Here is a 15,924-nt window from a genome sequence, read left to right as displayed (position 1 = left end):
AACATTGATTGGCAAGTAATCAAGGACATATGCAGATAATGAGAAAAGTGTCCTCCGACAAATTACACATTTAATATTAATCGCATACAGTTCCCCCAACCCACTAATTTGAATTCAACCAATCAGAGATGCAGGTTTGGTTATGAGCCGTTGCTAAAATAGATTCAAAACGTCGAGTTGGTAACTTGGTACAACCAGCCTGCGAGCTGGACTCTTAACAGCTGCCTGGTACAACTGCCATAGACAATCTACACAAATCAAGCATGGTGTTGTATTACGTATTGACCAATGACTTTCGTAGCTTTTAAATATTCATATAATGGGTGAGGTTTATTTGGATCCCAAAGTTGAAAGTTGTACAATTTCGACTTTTCGGCCACCATTTGAAGTAAGATTTGAATAGATAAGCTAGTTATGTATGTCGTTATGGCATCGTGGAATCAGTGAGGTTGAGAAAAACCAGAGAAAAGGACGCAAAATGCTGCTTTAATACGTGCGGGGAGTAAACTTACTGTCGACAGAGTAATTTATTTTGATGATGAAAATCTATTATTGATGGAGTTAATTAATTTTTGATGTGATTTAGTAAATTTATTTTTGATGGAGTAAATTAAATTTTGATTGGAGACAATTTATTTTTGGTGTAATTTATTTTTATATTTTGTGTTTGCGGTAACGGCCGCCCATAACAGCCAGCACAGTTATAGGATGTATAATTGCTAGCAGATTCCAATGCTGTATGATCAAAACAAAATATAATTATTTAACCTAGTTGCATAGCCACAGATCGAGGGCCCGTACCCAAATGTCTGTTATCTCCTCCACCAAAGCAAAATATGGCAAACATTATTTCCTTGTAAAACTGAGCTCATGCCTGCCCACCACTTCCCCTAGCTTTAAAAGCATTGTAGCCCCCTCCCCCTACTACAACAAAGGTCTAGCTATGCCCAGGCCTTGGTTGACCTAATATTGTCTTCTTAACCTCGACCCCTCAAACCATTCATTAACGAGCTTTCAAATAAGGTTCTTTTCAAACTAAATGCTTACTTACCTCAATTTACGCTGAATTAGTGTTGCTTCTCGAAGAGAGGCTTCCCGCTATTCAACCTGTCAACTTGTACGCCTTTCAAATATCAGGGGCGTATCCAGGATTTTCTTACCCGGGGGGCGCGAATTACTATCTAAGCGGAGCGCCACCATCGGTTGGCGCGGAGCGTACAAGAAAATTTCTGGTTTTGATACCCCCTAGATCACCGGAAATGGCACTTCTCGGGCTTGAAAATGACCAACCAGATGTACACTTTTGCCTGAGAAGAAGGATTTCCCAATAGTTTTTTTTTTTCATCCATAACCTTTTTGAAGATTGTAACCAGTCACACATCATGTTCGACCTCATTGCATGTCCTGTGGATCATTTTTTTTTGTAGGTGATTCTACGTCACGGCCCACAATATCCGAAAGCCCCACTTTTCAAAGTTTAAAGCCCATTATTTGTTCAGAATTTGAAAATTCACATTTCTCGTGAAGAAAATCACTTCAAAACATATACATAATGTTGCACAACATTCAATCTATGGACAACCAATATAGAAAAACCTCCTTCAACCCCTAACAGACAGGTCAAATTGCTACGAGTAGAGGGAAGTATGATGAAGAATGTTGGTCAGGAAATTTTCGAAAATTCAGACACAGTTGATTTATTGGTGTACAAATATTACAACCTCTTATAACGGCAATTATAAAACTTCGTTGAAGGAAATGAAAAATACCAGATATTTCCGATATCAGATATTTCGAAACCGAACACTACACACATAGACGTAGGAGGCGGGGCTGCAGCCCCTCCCCCAACCAAACTATTTCCCCTGAAAATTCGGGCAATATGCTGAGAATAAAAGAAAAGTTTAAAAATTATCTCCTTGGTAATTAAAATAAAGTTCTAAGCTTGGCAGACTAATTCGCCATTACTACTGTAAAAGAGAGTTTTGACATATTTGGACCTGTATGCTTTTTCTCCATCTACACAAGACATTTCGTTGTTTACATTAGCATCCTGCGGTATACTGCGCAACTTTCACGGACCGTACGGTACACGATGCCATGCGATGTAATGACCTATGCTTGCTTATATGATATTGATATTAACAAAAATGTTGGTTATATTTTTCGGGCAAGTCGTTACAGCCCCCAAATCCAGCGCTGTAATTATGACTGTTCCTCTTTCTCTTCCCGAGGTCTTGGCGTTTATCTTCTACTTCCTCCTTTTCTTCTTTTTCTCTCTTTCTTCTTTTTCTTTTCCCTTCCTTCCTCTCCTCCTTTTCTTTTTTTCTCCCCCTTTTCCCCCTTTTTCTTCTCTTTTTTTGTCTCCTCTTTTCCTTACCCGGGGGGCGCGCGCCCCCAACGCCCCCCCCCGGGTACGCGCCTGAATATAATCTACTAATTATATCGATATGTATATATGCAGTCAATATCAATTAGTACCATTTACTGGTATACTTTTGATAATTTACTCATGACTAATCCGATGTTAATTATGATAAGCCTAATGATTACACCGTATGGTATCTTCTTAGTTCCATAGTATAATCAAATAATTAATATACGTACTTCTTTCCTCGGAGAAGTATTATTTTGTCAAACTCAAACCATGTCGACTATTGCTGAAATTAACCATATTATTTCTTTTTTGCTTTAAAATTCTTTGGTACAGAAAATTACTTTTACTTTTCCCCTTTACTTTCACTAAGCCTTGTATCGATCGAAGGCGTAATAGAAAAATAGATTATTATGCTGTTAACGAATGACATCAGATACAATACGTTGGCACACTGAAGTGATATGTACCCCTCCAAAGCCACGGTTGTATACAATGACCACATATGAACTAAACAGATTCCGTACATCCCACGCACGGCTGTTTACCTGACCAACGTTTAACTGTACAACCAGCACATTTAGAGGATATATAATTGCTAGCTGATTCCAATGGTGTACGATCAAAAAAAAAAAAAAATCAAAGACTGCAGAAAATATTTGAAACGCTGGCAGTAAACACAATGCCAAGTCTCCACCCAAGGCAACCCCTTTAAGTCGTTCATATAGCATGTGACTACCCTCCCTCACCATTCCATGCCTTAAAGTGGGGGGGGGTTGCGAGGGGGTTGCTTCATGTTACCCAAATCAAAACCCACCTTTTCCGGCTGCATTTCTATGACATATAAATGTATCTTTCATTTTATGGCTGTTTTAGTGTAACCATTTTTACAAAACTGAATTCAATTGCAATATTTGTGCAATATATATTTGCTATGTGTTTTATGCAATTATTGATTTTGTATATTGTAAAATAGTTATAAAGTTAATTGAGTAGTTTTTCACATATTTGATGTAGTTTTACACTGTATTTTTAACATTTCCTCTACTTTACATTGTGTAATTTGATCTTTGTTAGGTGTATTGGTTTTGTATTTATGTTTTACGACTTAGTTTTAAGTATTATGTTTTGTAAAGCGCTTTGAAGCCTTTGCATATTGCGCTATATAAGTTGCATATTATTTTTATTATTTATTACGCCCCTTTGTTTAATTCTGTTCGACATTGACAACCTAAGCACATGTGAATTAAAAACAATCAGAATGCTAGGTTTCATTTTCATTATCTTCCAAACTTTTACTCTTCAGACAGTGATAGAAAAGTCATAACCAATTGTGAGTCCCATTCTTTGAGTTGGGGTCCTTTTGTACTTTTAAGAGTAGTAGAAAGAGGGGGAGGTTGATAATAGTTTATATATGACAAAACACAAACTAATAAAAACATTCAAAAATTGCATGGTATGTGGCATTTTATTTACAGTAAAAGAAAAAGTTAAGTGATCACACAGATATGTTATATTACTCTTCTAATAAGAGATAAACACTCGACAGAATATTACATATTCAATATTCAATTGTTCGAGAAAACAGACAGATTTGAGGGCTGGTAAATCTCTTTTTTTTTTATCTATTACAGTGCCAAAGATATTCAGCTTGAAAATATGCTAAATAACTGGAATGTTCTTACTACATATGCTAAACTGATGTCAGTACCTCAGTGAAGGCCTTCATGTTTATATATTCCTTTTTTCAATTCTTTTAGAAGTACAATCAGTATGACGTAAGCATTTTGAAACCAATTAAACTGGACTTTCAACACTGTCCATATTGGAGAGAATTAATCTGAGTTTTATTTCAGTATATTATCAGGTTTCTTTCATATTTATTATAGATGTCTCTTAGGATGTTTACTTTTCAAACATACTGATAATTCTTTCTTAGACTTGTATGAATACTACTTCCTCTCTATATCAAGACTCTGGAAGCCTTTTAGAACACCAAATTGTTTTGATATGCTCAGGCGCGTAGCCAGGAATTTGCCAAGGGAGGGGGTCACCTGTAGACAAACTATTAGAGCCGTAGATTCTGCAATGAAAACTATCTAAGCGTAGCGCCACTATGAGTTGGCCCTACGTGTACAAGAAAATTTTGGCTGAAAATGCCTCCCAGATTGCTGGAAATGGCACTTCCCATGCCTTGTAAGTTGCATCTAAGCTTGAAATTACTAGCGATATCATAAAAACATACAAACAAATATGCTCAAAGGGGGGGGCGGTCGCCCCCTTCCCCCCTTGGCTATGCGCCTGGATATGTCTCATTCTCAATCGATACAGTTTGACCAAAGATCTCACAGTCCCGATTTGAAAGTTTCATACTGCTCAGAAAATGCTTGTGGTACTTTAGCTAGGACATCTGTTGTGGACATGCTTCTCTTGTGCTCTGCAAAGGCAAGATGAGAACTTCTCTTGGTCAAGAGGCAAGCAGCGTAGGCAGCACACGAGGGTGGTCCAAAGGAGGACAAAATGTAACTGAAATGAATGCATATGAGAGAACACATTGTTTGAAAGTCTCAAAGATAAGAGCAATTACTAAAACTTTCAAACATCTCCTCTTAGACACACAACTCATCTGACCCATTTACCAGCCAACTTGTCAACACACCTATCCACAAACATACCTACCTACACAACCACCCACCCATCCATCCATCTCACCCATCCATTCATCCATTCCTTCCTGCATTTCATTCACACAGTTCATTCATCTATCTATTCATTCATTTATTCTTTCAATTCATATGCTTTTCCCTGCAGGCAAGTTATGTATCAGATGTTCGAGTGAGAGGTCTCTACTAGTCAAAGAGTTCACTCTACTGGAAAGAAACATACTTGCAATATTAATTAGCATTTTAATTATTATTATTATCAACTGATGATAGTACTAATTACGACTAATATTTGTCATGGACAAGAGAACCATGTGTCCATAAGAAATGTCAACAATTGCAACTTATATATAGTGGATTTCTCAAGCACTAGTTCCACTTTTTTCTTGTTGTTGCTAGTTTACTATAACCTTATTTCATCACAACAAATAAAACACTCCATTTCATACATTGATCTATTTACCAGGGTGGAGCCTTTTCGTCTGGAAATAAAAACGAAAGGTATTCAAGAAATGGAAACACAATGCCTGAAATACATCCAGAGTATTCCCCAGTTGAAAAGAATTGCAACAAGAGAATCGATAGTAAAACCCAACTAATCCTATCAAACTTGTCAATATCAACAACAATATGAATCTTTGATTAAGAGGTTAATAATACAGCCTTACAGGCCCCGCCCATATGTATTGTTTTATGGGATGTATGTTGCTGGTTGATGATACAGTGTCAACAATATGAATGACCAGTACTTTCAGTTTGTTTTAAGGATCCACAAAATAATATATACACTTGCTACAATTTTGATACTAGTTGACAAACTAAACACAAAAGTTGGAAACCTTTAGAGTCTTGTACAAGGTAAAGGCATTCTCAACCTGCTTTACAACCTGTAGTAACTGGTAAGTTGTAACACCTACACAACAAAGTATGAACAATTCAAACAGACATTACCAGTGCACTACAGTGTGCCACATCTATGTGTCCCCTTGGGGGACTTCCCATTGGGGTCACGTAACTACATTTTACAGGTTACCCTGGCAGGTCCCTAATGGAGGCAATGGAGATGAAGTGTCCTGCCCAAGGACTCAAAGTAATGATCTGTCCAGGACTGAAACCTGCAAACTTTAGATCACAAGTCCATCACCTTTTAACCTAATTGACCACAAAACTCTCTCATAACAATTCAGAAAAGGGAGAACAATTTGAAAGTTGAAAGGCAACAAAGGTTCAGAACAATCAAGCTTATGAATAATAAATGACTCACTAGTTCATGTTAATTTTTATGAATATGTATGGAGAGTGTGTTTAGTTTTATCAACTTTATTTGCAACCATATTTTGAGAAAATAAGGTATCTTTGATCAATTAACTTACTCATTTGTCTGATTGGCCTGTGAAGAAGCTTGGTGAGCCCAAAAGTTGAATACCCCCATGGTTCCAGATAGAATGTCACCTTGCCCTCCACAACGCCTTGGACTTCCTTTTGAAGCACATACAATCACTGAAAACGAACAGTATTTAAAGTTAACTTCAATTACCAAAGATTCATAAAATAACAATAATGCTGACGTAACTTTAAGGGGATCAAGAGTTATTCACATCACACCTTGAATTTCCCCCAGCATAGGATCCCTGGTTTAAAACCTTTATCTGTTCTTTTTTCAGCAAGCAAATCAGGTAACAGAAACTGTCTTGGGAGTAATAATAAAAAAATAAATATTGAAAAAGCAAAAGATTAATGGCTACAATGGGATTTGAAGCCAAAGAGATAAACAGCTAGTAATCCTTAGGTGATCAGTTCAGAGCCTTTCTCCCACCCCCCATCTCCCACCCCCACCAACCCACCCTTTTTTAGTAATCCCTTCCACAGACAGTAACTTCGTTGCTCTTTCAAGAATTTTCTGTAACTTTCTGTTTATAACTTGTGTAGTATCATAACGATAAAGGCTTAACAATGTAACCCCCCCAAAAAAATATGGTAACCCTAATCCCCTCAAGCAGAAAGTAAATGAAAGCAGCAAGATACAGTCACCACTCTGACTGTAGATAGAGTAGCTTGCATACCATTTCGTCCATCAGAGATGATGTCGTCCATTCCTTTCAGACAGACTGTGACATTTCCTAAAGCTTTGCTGAGTTCCTGTACGTTGGCTACGGCATTAGATGGATCAGGATCTCTCCCAAGCTGTGTAATCGAGATGTGAATTATTTTAAAAGTCTCTTCGAATCTGATGTTAAGTAGAATTGACTTGGCCCAGTGGCATAGCTAGGGTTTTGGGGGTCCCTGGTTTAAGAGTGAAAGCCCTTCTCTCTATAAACAATAGACTAAAATTTCATCTAAACAGCACTTGATGCAAAGCCATTATTAATAATGTAATATAAGTGAAAAGGCACCATGATTGATCTGGTAGTGAACTGGGCAATGAATTTGTCAGCTACGACCAGTTGTTGATGAAATAAAACAGTATCAGAGAGAGGTATATTGGTACTCATGAAATTATTCATGCAAAAGCATGACTGGCAGTTGTGATCTGATGGCTCGAAAATTCGGACCAACCCTTTGGGGGCCAAGCTTGGAGACCCTGGTTCAATGGACCTCCTATTACTGTTCCTCTGATTAGGGCCTCAGACAACTTAAACTGTGGTCTAAATCTAGAGATGGGAGGTTGAAGGTAACCGTTGTTTGTCAAAATCAATCTTTCCTTATGGTAGGAAATTGTTCACGATGAGTGGTCTGTGATGTCATCATGGCAAATGTTCTTCTATATTTTCACTTTGTTTTTAAATTATCCTTCTTGATTTCTCCTTGAAACCTGTTACACTGGTCAGATGGCTTACTCTAGGGTCAAGACCATGATTCAGATGCAAATGTTTGATAAGAAATGTTACTGTTGCTCTGTGAAGTAACGACTTTTATATCGTAAAGAAACAAAGAAAATGTTCAACTCAGTTGCCATGGTGATGGGACTCACTCTGTTGTCACCAGATCCATACATTCAAGAAAATATACAAACATTTATATATGTATTAGATGTAACATGCATACCATTTTCCTATAAAGATGCTTGAATTCGACAATATTTGGAGTTAAAATTGCAGACTGGTATCCCTGTATTATATCCGGACTTTGCACTAACAAAAAGAGACCATCCTGTAATAAAAGAACAGAATTTGATTAATTCAATAGCTCCCAACAGGAGTTATAAACACTCTAATTTTGAGAGTTTAGTACACCATTGCTATTGCCAAATGTACTCGACGACTTGAAATGGTGGTGGAAGGGATATCACATCATTCCACATTGACAATAGCAAAATAATTAGAATAATATCGATGCATCTTGAGCAGGACAGGCACAGGAAAAATTATTAATTCTAATTATAGAGATGATATATTAAAGCCTATATATTCTTTGCTTTTTCAATATTTGAATAGATGAGTACTTTAGAAATAAGGATATAAATGTTTGAAATGTTTTCAAACAGATGTTCTCCTAGAAGAAACTTTTTTTTCTGCGGTTTGATCGGCCGCAGTGGAGAAGCTGTGATAAAGAATTGTGAATAAACTTAATGATAAATGAAAACGATGAAAATGAAAGTGACATATAAAAGTCGTTTTTAAGAAACAGAAAAGTTCAAATGATGAGAATAGTGTACAGTAAGAGATGCATCCAAATTTTGGAGTCGATCACTCGATCCTGCTAATCTCAAAACAAGTTTGGTTTATTTATAATCTTTCTGACTTGATACAGGATAAATTGCTCTTGTCAGCAAAACAAAATCATACTTACCGCATCAATTACCATAGGAATGTTAGAAGCCTTGATTAAACCTATCAGCTCCTGAACAAGGAAAATAAAGAGAAAGAGTGACATATACATGATATATATGATTATAAAAGTATTAAAGCTATGACTCTGCAAATGGGCTGAACTAAAGTTAAGGGGGTGGCTGATTTAAACAGGAGATGATAAAAGATTTAATAAACATGCTTTATTTTTTCATATCTTCTTCCTAGTTGAAGTCACTTATTCAGGTTACATAACATCAGAAACATGTTTCTGACCAATAACATAGGAACATTTACCACAAAAGATTCACATAACTGATACAGCTTTTCTATTCGTGTGTCCTGAGGTTTTGAATCTTTTGACAGGATTTGATGCAGAAATTCTAAATTATTGCATTTCATTCATTTGAATCGTCAAAAACGTCAAAAAAAGAAAATGAAAATTTTGCCTCCGGGGGCCAGTATCCAGCTATCAGGCATCATTTTACCTGCTGAGGATGATACCCAACTATCTGCTACATTGTCCCTCTTGATTGAGGCATATATACCAAACTATCTTTACCTTCACTGTTTGTAAAATCTTGTCATCTCTGCCTAGACCTGGTCCAATAACAATGCCATGCATTCTTGGTAACCATTTCTGTATGGCTGCCACAGGGTCTGAAACATCCCTGGTAATCAAAGAATTCAAGAAGGATATCTCAATTAAAAAAAAATAAAATAAAAATAGAAATTGTGGGTGTTAAGAGAAAATAGAACTTATGCTCAGCTCCCCTGAAATTGATTTCAGCAGGTACAAATCAATGTTTTCATACTTTGATTGAAAAAATAAGGATAGCAGAGCAATATGATAGTAAAGGATCCTATCCCTCGGTGACAATGTAAGTACTGTACATGGCAGCCATTTTGCATTTTGTGTTGTGCTGTAAACGTGTGTATACATCATCATAGTGACTGTACCAAGTCATTTTTACATACTGTATACATATAACTGGATCTTCCTCTCTTTAACTGAAAGATTAATCTACTGCATTAAAATGCTCGTTTCTCATCCACCATAATTGCTGTTCAGTCCAGAAAATGTTTACTTTTTCATTCGCAAACTATCCTCCACTCGTCATTTGGGATTTCATTTTGTCGGTATGAACATTTCTTGAAGCTTAAATATGACACCATCGGATTTTGGCAAATTCTGCACAAAATTCGAACATCATTTCTATTATTACCAGCTCCACCTACCAGGGCTCTATTGTTTTCTCTGGCTTGGGTCAATTCTAATTAATGCACATGCACTCTTAACGACTTAAGATTAATAAGAGAATTATCTTACAGCTCTGGATGGACGATCAAGTCTGGACTATAAGATTTAATAACTGGTGCTGCACCCTCTGTACAGAATACATGCGATAAGTCACAGCCCTTTGAAGAAAGGAAGAAAATTTACTTTACAAGACGTCAAACTCTGCTCAAAATTCAGCTGAAAAGTTTCAAAATATTTGGCAGTGATCAAGATAGGGAGTATGTTAGTCTGGCATTGACATGCAGCTACTCTGTATAATTAAAAAGACCTTAATTATGAAACTTCTTTGCAATCAGCACACTTAAGTGCACTTAAGTGATTATGGCAATTTTTCCTAAGAAGAAGGGAGGCTGTGCATTCTAAAGAAATTTCAGAGTAACTCTTTTATTTCTGACATGTATTGTCTGTGCTTGTAAATTGCTATGAGATAATAAGAAATGAACATAAAAATCGTTTAGCTTCAGGTGGTTTGCACCCAGTACCCACAGCCTATCTCAGTTTCCCTACCTATCAGAGATACTCTTCCAGTCCTCATGGCACAGTAGATTGGAGGTTTCATTATTCCTATTGCTTGGTCCAGTATTGTCACAATTTATGCTAATTTAGTTGTTTATTCTAACATGAGTTCAAGTCCTACTTCACATTCTTCACAACATTTTCTCTCAGGTTAGCCCCCACCCCCCCCCCCCAAAAAAAAGGCCACACTTGAAGCATTTTACCTTTTCAGTTATTTTTTGTTTTCTTTTACTCAATTTTCATGTTGAATAATTTTCAATGTTTGGAAATAACTTAGAAAAACTTTCATTCCCTCCAGGAAGACATAGTTTTAATATCAAATTTGACATGTTAACAGTTGGGGCCAATACTGGTGACCTTTGAACTCACCACTCTGTAAGCTGACATTGCTGCAAAGTAAGGTGCTCCAGTATATTCTTTACATCCTCCTATCACAGCAATCCTTCCATCTTGTCCTTTGTGCTTGTCATATGTCAGAGGAGGGACTATATTTCTGATCATGGCCAACAGTTCATTTCCATGAGAACTGTTGGTAATTGTACTACCAGAAGTTGAAAAATCTGAAATTTAACAGTTTCCAATGCAGTGGCTATTATTTAATACAAAGGATTTTTGAGGATTGGGGATAGAAAGGGAGAGGAAGTGAGGTGTGGGGGAGGTGAGGGAGAAGGGAGAGGTGGGATAGAGGGAGCATAAAACTAAACGCAAGGTAACAGATGAATCAAACTATCATGATCAATGTGCCACCGAAGGATAACACCTCCAATAGTTTTTTTTTTTTCTTCAAAAAACTGTTGTCTAAATATACATAAACGAAGAAAGTAAAACTGACTGGAAGATTATAACAAATTTTTGAAAATACAAAACCTTCGGCTGTTCAGCAACCTAACATAAGTCCTGTGCTCTACCAATTGAACTATTCTAATCTAGCGTTTAGTTGGTAGCGAAGCTAAACATTGTTGTGTTGGAAGTGTCTGTCAGAAGGTACACAAAAACCTGGATTGCTCTTGAAATCTCTTCCCTAATATTCTCTGTGTTATATCTAATGTAAATGGCCTGGGTTGCGATCCATGGTTACACAATATGCAAAGAATTACAGTTTAGCTGGTATGTCAACACAAAAGAAATGGTTAATATTGGGATGGCCACAACCATCGACCATGTTGACCATTACGAACTTGTGAAAGTATTTTTTCGATGAATCAACCCGAATATCGTCCTTTTAACCTAATTAATAAACTTAAGGTCATCTAAACTATTGAGGACTTACTATAGTAATGGTAAGCCGACATTATTGACGGCTGTGCTTGGTATAACCTAAGCTAACAGTAGTAACAGTAACAAACATGATACAACTACGAACTAGTTTAGTAGCTGGCTAGGCCTAAGCCTATTTGATAGAGACCATAGAAATTGAAGTAAGAGACACAGTCGCGAAGCAAGCCATTAGGTAAAAAATGTCGTGACTTTGGTTTCAAATATTACCTGACATTGTTATTCTGCAAACCTTTTGGTCCGTTGTTAACAATATCCTGAGCCGTGCCGCTAATAAATATCGCATGACTAAGAGTCCAATACAATGTAGGAGAGCTGTCAGTGTTTTGGGGTTAGCAAAGCTATACATAGAATAAGCCTTGTACCAAATCCGCTAATAATATCACATTGCGCAATCTTTAGACCCCTGGCATTTTTGTGCACGGTGCATAGTATGGAACGCCAAAAGGAACGTAGGTAGCGTTTGCTGAACAATGTATTAAGCGGTCCCGTTTCTCGGCTCTTCCGGGTTGCATTATAAGAATGCGGAGAGGGGGAAAGATACAGACTAGGCGAAAACACCATTAGTTGTTATGCTATCATTTGGCTAGAATAGGCAGAGTGAAGGAAGATGGCCCTATCCGTCTGGAAACAGGCGTGCCGCGGTTGCGATGCGCAACCTGTGTACTACAGGTTTAAAGGGTGTGAAGACTCGCGCACAAAGAAACGTCTCATGCCGGTAATCTGACCTAGTTTCGAATGAGGTGTAACAGAAGTATTAGACACCACCATCGATCCCAGAAAATACACACACAGCTTGCTACCGTCGGTAATTAGACACTAGTGCACAGTCAGTACATGGCAGCTACGGTCAATACCCACAACACAGTGTACATAGCAGCGATGGACATCTCAGGTCCAGATAAAAGTATCACGTTTCATTACTGTCTGCATTTTGTAGCGACAAGAAAAAAAAATCACTTGCAAGCAACTGAAAGTTAACTTTTTTCAGAGGGCGGCACGCAGTTTTGGGGCGATTCTTCAATGCCTTTAATGCATAAGGACCGGTATGACATTCTGAACAAAATCAGCGATATTTTGATCAAATGAAAGGCTTTACCCTTCAGGTAGCTGTGTTGAATTGAAATTGCTTCATATTTTCAATTTTATAAATTTAAGCTTTGTCAATGCCTTCCTCTGAACGTTTTCAGAACATTTTCACAACATTTGTGGAAAATATGTTATATCAAATGTTAGGAAAATGTTATTAAAACGTTTTCATGTTTGAATATGATTTCTACAAAATGTTATATAAACGATTTACAATAATATTTTGTAATAACATTTCTACGCCCTTCTTTTATAGTTTTTTGAGATTTTCACATTTTCAACATTACTTTCTCCAAATTACCTTTGACTTCTACCCAAATACCATAGAGCCCTTATACTCATTTGTTGTACTCATTATGAGGAAGTCAAAAGCCAAATATAAGATACCCTGTAGTTACCTATACCTTGAGATGATATTGTGTTTGCAAGGTTGAACATTTGCTGACCTTAAATAACCTTTTGACCTTCTCCAAAATCGAGCGAAAAGTTCACATATTATCTACTATTCTACTGCACCTTGTCCTACATTTTACATTATTTTACTTTTATAGGAAACGTCAGTTACAATGTATTATCACTGAAGTTGTTTAAGAATTTGGCATTTCTAATATTTGTAAGACTATTAATTACAACACATGAAACATTTCATTGTGATACAAAGTCTCATGGCATTTAATGATTGAACTATGTAAAATCTACCTTTTGTGCAAGAGAATAAAACTAAATCCCAAGCACATACTTTTGTGTTAACAATATACGTAAGAAATGCATCCACTCCCCCACCATAATGAGCAATATATTTCCGTACAACTCTCCCCCCCCCCCTCCACCCTTGTCAAATCACACTGGGCCTCTATATACGTGCACATGCTCACCATGCAGTTCAGTGGTGAACGTGCATGTTCATTACTGAACATCCTAATTACTTTTTGTTATAAATCATTTGTAATCAAAGCATGTCATACATGTTTTGTACTTGCTGTTGTTCAATTTACCAGTGATACATATTGATTTGCTAAACTTACCAAGGCTCTCTCTATAGTTTTCAGTTCTATTGACTATCGATGAGGTTCTTTAGGTCTAGAGTGTCATTCAACAACTTAAAACCGGTTATTTAATACATGTGGGTGGGTAACAGTTGGGTAACATTAAAACTGCCCAGCTCAAATGAACGATTATAGGTTTACTTTATGAATACATGATATGTAATTAATAACCAAGAAGTCAAGGACAAAGCCCCCCCCCCCGCTCCCCACTCACACACTATGCACTGCTATGGTTCAATCAAGAACGAAAAACTTTGAGTTTCAAGGGTGTGAAGACTCGCGCAAAAAAAAGAGTCTAATGCCGGTAATCTGACCTAGTTTCGAATGAGGTGTAACAGAAGTGTTAGACACCACCATCGATCCCAGAAAATACAGACATAGCTTGCTACCGTCGGTAATTAGACACTATAGTGTACAGTCAGTACATACCGCTGCGGTCAATACCCACAACACAGTGTATAAACGATACAGCGATGGCCATCTCAGGTCCAGCTATAGATAACAAGGTATCACGTATCATTAATATCTGCAGTTTGTAGCGACAAGAACAAAACGTCCCTTGCCAGCAACAGAAAGTCAACTTTTTCAGATGGCCGCACGCGGTTTAGGGCGAGTCTTCAATGCTTTTAAGTTTAAAATCTCATAGCTTAGAAATATAATTTGGGGAAATATATGAGCGTCTGCAGAAACAAAATCAGGGGACAAAATAATCCAAGTAGACTTTTGTATACGATGGGTCTGGGGTCCTCTCCCAGAAAATAATTATAGACTGCCCCAATGCGATTTCCGTCCTAAATTTAACAACTGTGGAAAAATATAATAAACTGCGTGCATGTCATTTGCACAATGCTGGATCAAACTGCGCCAAAGTTCAATACAGGGGAATTTGAAATGCAGCGTTTGGTCAAAACTGGTGGGGACACGCTATATCATGTTCCCACCACTAAAAAAGTTGGTGGGGACGCGTCCCGCTGTCCCCACCAGGATCTGCGAGCATGTGATCAGTGCAAGTCTCCCCTCTATTCATGTATTAATTATCAAAGGAATTATTAGTTTCCATGGTTACCCCCAGTTAACCCTCTGCTTGCATGACCTATGATTCCATTATCTATCATCATTAAACCGTGCTATAATTTGGAGTCTATACTGACTACATTTAAATCTTTTTAAATTTCTAACGTAGCCATTGACAAAACAGCTCAATTTAGTGTGAGGGAAAGTGTCTAGCGCATCCCCATACATAGACCTCTATGAAAATATCAATTTCAGGATTAATAATTGTATTGGGCATACTGCCACACAGCCTCCATTGATCATTATGACACTTTCGTTGCACTTTGAGATGAGAAGGATTTGGAAGTAATATATAGTCCTAACAATTGCTGTAGGCCTACAGAAGTTGAGGTCTTAGTTTTGCAGTTGGTAGGGTCTTAGTTTTGCAGTCACGGTCTTAGTTTTGCAGTCGTTAGGGTCTCAGTTTTGCAGTATAGCGTCTTAGTTTTGCAGTTGGTGGGGTCTTAGTTTTGCAGTAGGGACTTAGTTTTGCAGTTGGTGGGGTCTTAGTTTTGCAGTGGTTCTTAATTAGGTCTTAGATCTTAGTTTTGTAGATACCCCTCTAAGTTGTTCGATTTTGCACTAATGTACAGAGATTACTGGAACCTTGTTATTGCTCGCTAAAGTAAGAACATATTAATACTCTAAATCATAATGTCCCTATGATACGGCTCTACTAAAACAATATATTAATACTGCACTCACGATACTAATTCCATATATGTTAGCAATACATACATCACTGCAACATACATCGCTATATAATGTATACCTATCAAAGTATAAGTGGTATATAAATGAGGTATAGGCCTGTGTATTA

At 37.2% G+C, this 15,924-nt stretch overlaps 1 protein-coding gene across 1 annotated transcript; it reads right to left on the bottom strand.

The window, feature by feature from the left end:
* Window positions 1-3,828: 3,828 nt before the first annotated feature.
* On the bottom strand, window positions 3,829-12,282 carry LOC139979920 (ATP-dependent (S)-NAD(P)H-hydrate dehydratase-like). The gene is made up of 9 exons (XM_071991148.1): window positions 12,127-12,282; window positions 11,011-11,201; window positions 10,156-10,244; window positions 9,388-9,496; window positions 8,827-8,877; window positions 8,083-8,187; window positions 7,101-7,221; window positions 6,411-6,537; window positions 3,829-4,900 (listed from the first exon to the last, which is right to left on the bottom strand). The coding sequence occupies exons 1-9, from the start codon at window positions 12,263-12,265 to the stop codon at window positions 4,720-4,722; spliced, it is 1,113 nt and encodes a 370-aa protein (XP_071847249.1). The 5' UTR covers window positions 12,266-12,282; the 3' UTR covers window positions 3,829-4,719.
* Between the last annotated feature and the right edge of the window lie 3,642 nt (window positions 12,283-15,924).

Source organism: Apostichopus japonicus, chromosome 14 (genome assembly GCF_037975245.1).
Source record: "Apostichopus japonicus isolate 1M-3 chromosome 14, ASM3797524v1, whole genome shotgun sequence".
Taxonomy (NCBI): domain Eukaryota; kingdom Metazoa; phylum Echinodermata; class Holothuroidea; order Aspidochirotida; family Stichopodidae; genus Apostichopus; species Apostichopus japonicus.
Note: the sequence above shows the minus strand (reverse complement) of the source record. Positions and strands in the feature narration are given on the sequence as shown.